This window comes from Cololabis saira, chromosome 17 (genome assembly GCF_033807715.1).
Source record: "Cololabis saira isolate AMF1-May2022 chromosome 17, fColSai1.1, whole genome shotgun sequence".
NCBI lineage: Eukaryota > Metazoa > Chordata > Actinopteri > Beloniformes > Belonidae > Cololabis > Cololabis saira.
This window is the reverse complement of record NC_084603.1, coordinates 1,753,437-1,756,291: the sequence shown is the minus strand read 5'-3', so window position 1 is coordinate 1,756,291 and position 2,855 is coordinate 1,753,437. Positions and strand designations below refer to the sequence as shown.

Sequence of the window (2,855 nt, the reverse complement as noted above, 5' to 3'; positions counted from 1 at the left end):
ATAGAGGTGGTAGGAGAGGAGAGGAAGGGCTGGGTGTCATCAGCATAGAGGTGGTAGGAGAAGGAGAGGAAGAGCTGGGTGTCATCAGCATAGAGGTGGTAGGAGAGGAAGAGCTGGGTGTCATCAGCATAGAGGTGGTAGGAGAGGAAGAGCTGGGTGTCATCAGCATAGAGGTGGTAGGAGAGGAAGAGCTGGGTGTCATCAGCATAGAGGTGGTAGGAGAAGCCGTAAGAGCTTGTGATTTCACCTGGTGAACAGGTGTGTATTGAAAAGAGAATGGGGCCCAGCACTGATCCCTGTGGCACTCCTGTTGACAGATCATGTGATCTGGACACTCGTCCTTGTCCTGATTCTCTGAAGGATCTTCCTGCGAGGCCAGACATGAACCATAAGAGGACAGATCCTGAAATATTAAGCTTTGGGAGTTTGGAGAGGAGGATGTGGTGGTTGACGTGTCAAAGGCAGCAGACAGGTCAAGCAGTAGACTGAGGACAGACCAGCAGACAAAATGTTTCATGTTAAGTGTTTGTAATGTGCTATGTTGTATGTAAGTGGTACTCTAGTATAATGTGCATGTTGTTTTGTTTGTTTTGTGTGTATTAAGCGCAAGTGTATGTATGTATTCCTGCCTACTGTATGTATGTTCATTGGCTCCAACCATAAGCTTTCGATAGCTTCTCCAGGAGACTAATTCACATCCGTGAGTGTGAATAAATAAATAAATAAATAAATAAATAAAAAATAAATAAATAAATCTGGCAACCCGTAGTGTCTCAGTAACTGACAGAAGAGCAGTTTCAGTCGAGTGGCCTAAAGCCAGACTGATGTGGATCATACAGGTTCTAGAAGTTTAGACAAGAACGGGAACAGTGAGACCGGCCGGTAGTTTCTCTTGTGTATTTATTGTTTCTGTGCTTCAACCTGTTAAACAGCATGTTGCACAAGTTGGAAATAAAAAGAGCCGTTTAGATAAAGCTTGATTGAAAGATGTGACGGTTGAAGGTAAGGTTGAACCGGGTCAGGTGACAGAAAGTTTTCCCGACCCGACTTCCTGCTCTGCTTCATTCCCAGTTGACGTCTGGCTGTTGGGACATCAGTAAATTATGAATAACACACCGACAGGTGGCTGAGGAGGCCACGCCCACCCACAGGTGTGTTCTGAAGCCCCGCCCCTCACGACCAGCTTAAATTGGGACCGAGCGGATTCCAGCGGGACAGACGACTCGCAGAGCCGGCATCTGATTTGACTGTTTGATAGCAAAAGAGAAAACACGCTGAACCTTTCTCCTGCAGCAGGATGGAAGACAATACTCAGAAGCACAAGGACTTTGTGAGTGGGCCGATGGAGGACAAGCTGGTGACGGCCCTGCCGGGGATCGGGGAGGAGCTGGGCCAGAAGCTGGCAATCCATGGCTACAAGAAGGTGAGCCCCCCTACCCAGGTACCTCTAACTGTTGTTCTGTGCTGGTCCTGAACCTTTCTCTGGTCTCCGTCTCTCAGGCCTACAAGGTTCTGGCTAAGCTCCTGGTATTGGAGAAAGACGCGCAGAAGTTCAAGGACTGGCTGAGGGACGACATGGGTGCCAACGATGAACAGGCGTACCTCTGCCATAACGCCCTGTGGGTGTGGTGCGATACCTTCCTCTGAGCCCCCCCTGCTGTGCTTCTGGGACCCGGGATCTGGTCGTGGTTCCAGGATCTGGTCGTGGTTCCAGGATCTGGTCGTGGTTCCAGGATCTGGTCGTGGTTCCAGGATCTGGTTCCGGGGAGTTTGCAGAACCTCCTGCAAGATGCCTGTGAAGTCACAGCAACTGTTTTTTTATGAGATGTTTAGAGGTTTTCTGAAATAAAACGTCTCTCTTATTGAACGTCTGCTGAGTTTCTTTCTTCTTTTTTTGTCTCTAACATTCGGAGGTTCCAGCACTGACAGCCCAGAAGTCTATAAACCAGTTTTATCATCATTGTATGAAGCTTTTTTTTTTTTAAACATATACTGTGTTGTGCCACAAAGGGGGTGCTGGTTCAGTTATAAAAGAGTTATTAATGGTTGTCCTTTGACAATTATTAATAATTAATAAAGTAGATTATTTATCAAATGAATTAATATACTGTGTTGTGCCACAAAGGGTCTTATATTTATATTATATATATATAATAGTAAATAGTGATACTTTTTCTGCTCACAGAACGACTGGTAACATTAATCGTTCAAAATAATAAAATAAATTTATTTAAAAAAATAATAATAAAATAAATAGACAAACAGATTAATCAAAAAACACACACGCACACAAATGATTAATTAATATCTGGAAAATAAGTAAATATATGTATGTATAAAGCAGAACAAATTAAGAATTAAAGCGTAATTTATCTTATGATATTAAAGAAAGGAATCTACGGAGCCCCTAAAGGGACACAGATTTTTTTTAATATATATAATGAGTTTTTTACGCGCGCCCCTAAAACCTTTAAAGGGGACATATTATGAAAAACAATTTTTTTCTTGTTTTAACATATATAAAGTGGTCTCCCCTCACCCTGCCAGCACAGGGGAGACAAAATACCATGAATTTCTGCAAGCTCTTTGACCCCCGCCGGACAGAATCCCCCAGTGTCACGTGATTTTTTTTTAGCCGATGAAAATTTGCGCCTAGGGTGACGTCACCCGAGGTTTGGCCTCCGCTGCTGAAACCACGCCCACAACCAGCTCTCTACGCCGGCTGGAGCGGTCCTTCCTTGAGCCAGTCGGACACAGCGCCGCGGCGGAGCGGATCCAGGTTAAATCATCCAGGTTCCCGGGTGGTTTGGGAGCTGGGTCGTCGGAGGTCCGTCCCAGGTCGGATCAGCTTCACC

General features: G+C 45.1%; 1 protein-coding gene across 1 annotated transcript; it reads left to right on the top strand.

Annotated features, from left to right (window-relative positions):
* The first annotated feature begins 1,204 nt into the window (after positions 1-1,204).
* Positions 1,205-1,867, top strand: LOC133463602 (barrier-to-autointegration factor-like protein). The gene is made up of 2 exons (XM_061745207.1): positions 1,205-1,423; positions 1,501-1,867. Exons 1-2 carry the CDS (start codon positions 1,298-1,300, stop codon positions 1,645-1,647), a joined length of 273 nt encoding a protein of 90 aa, XP_061601191.1. The 5' UTR covers positions 1,205-1,297; the 3' UTR covers positions 1,648-1,867.
* Positions 1,868-2,855: the final 988 nt, after the last annotated feature.

Bases quoted from the DNA above. Each gene is read 5' to 3' on its own strand.
- LOC133463602 (XM_061745207.1), top strand. From the start codon at position 1,298: ATGGAAGACAATACTCAGAAGCACAAGGACTTTGTGAGTGGGCCGATG. The intron at 1,424-1,500 runs GTGAGCCCCCCT...TCCGTCTCTCAG, and splicing joins CAATCCATGGCTACAAGAAG to GCCTACAAGGTTCTGGCTAA.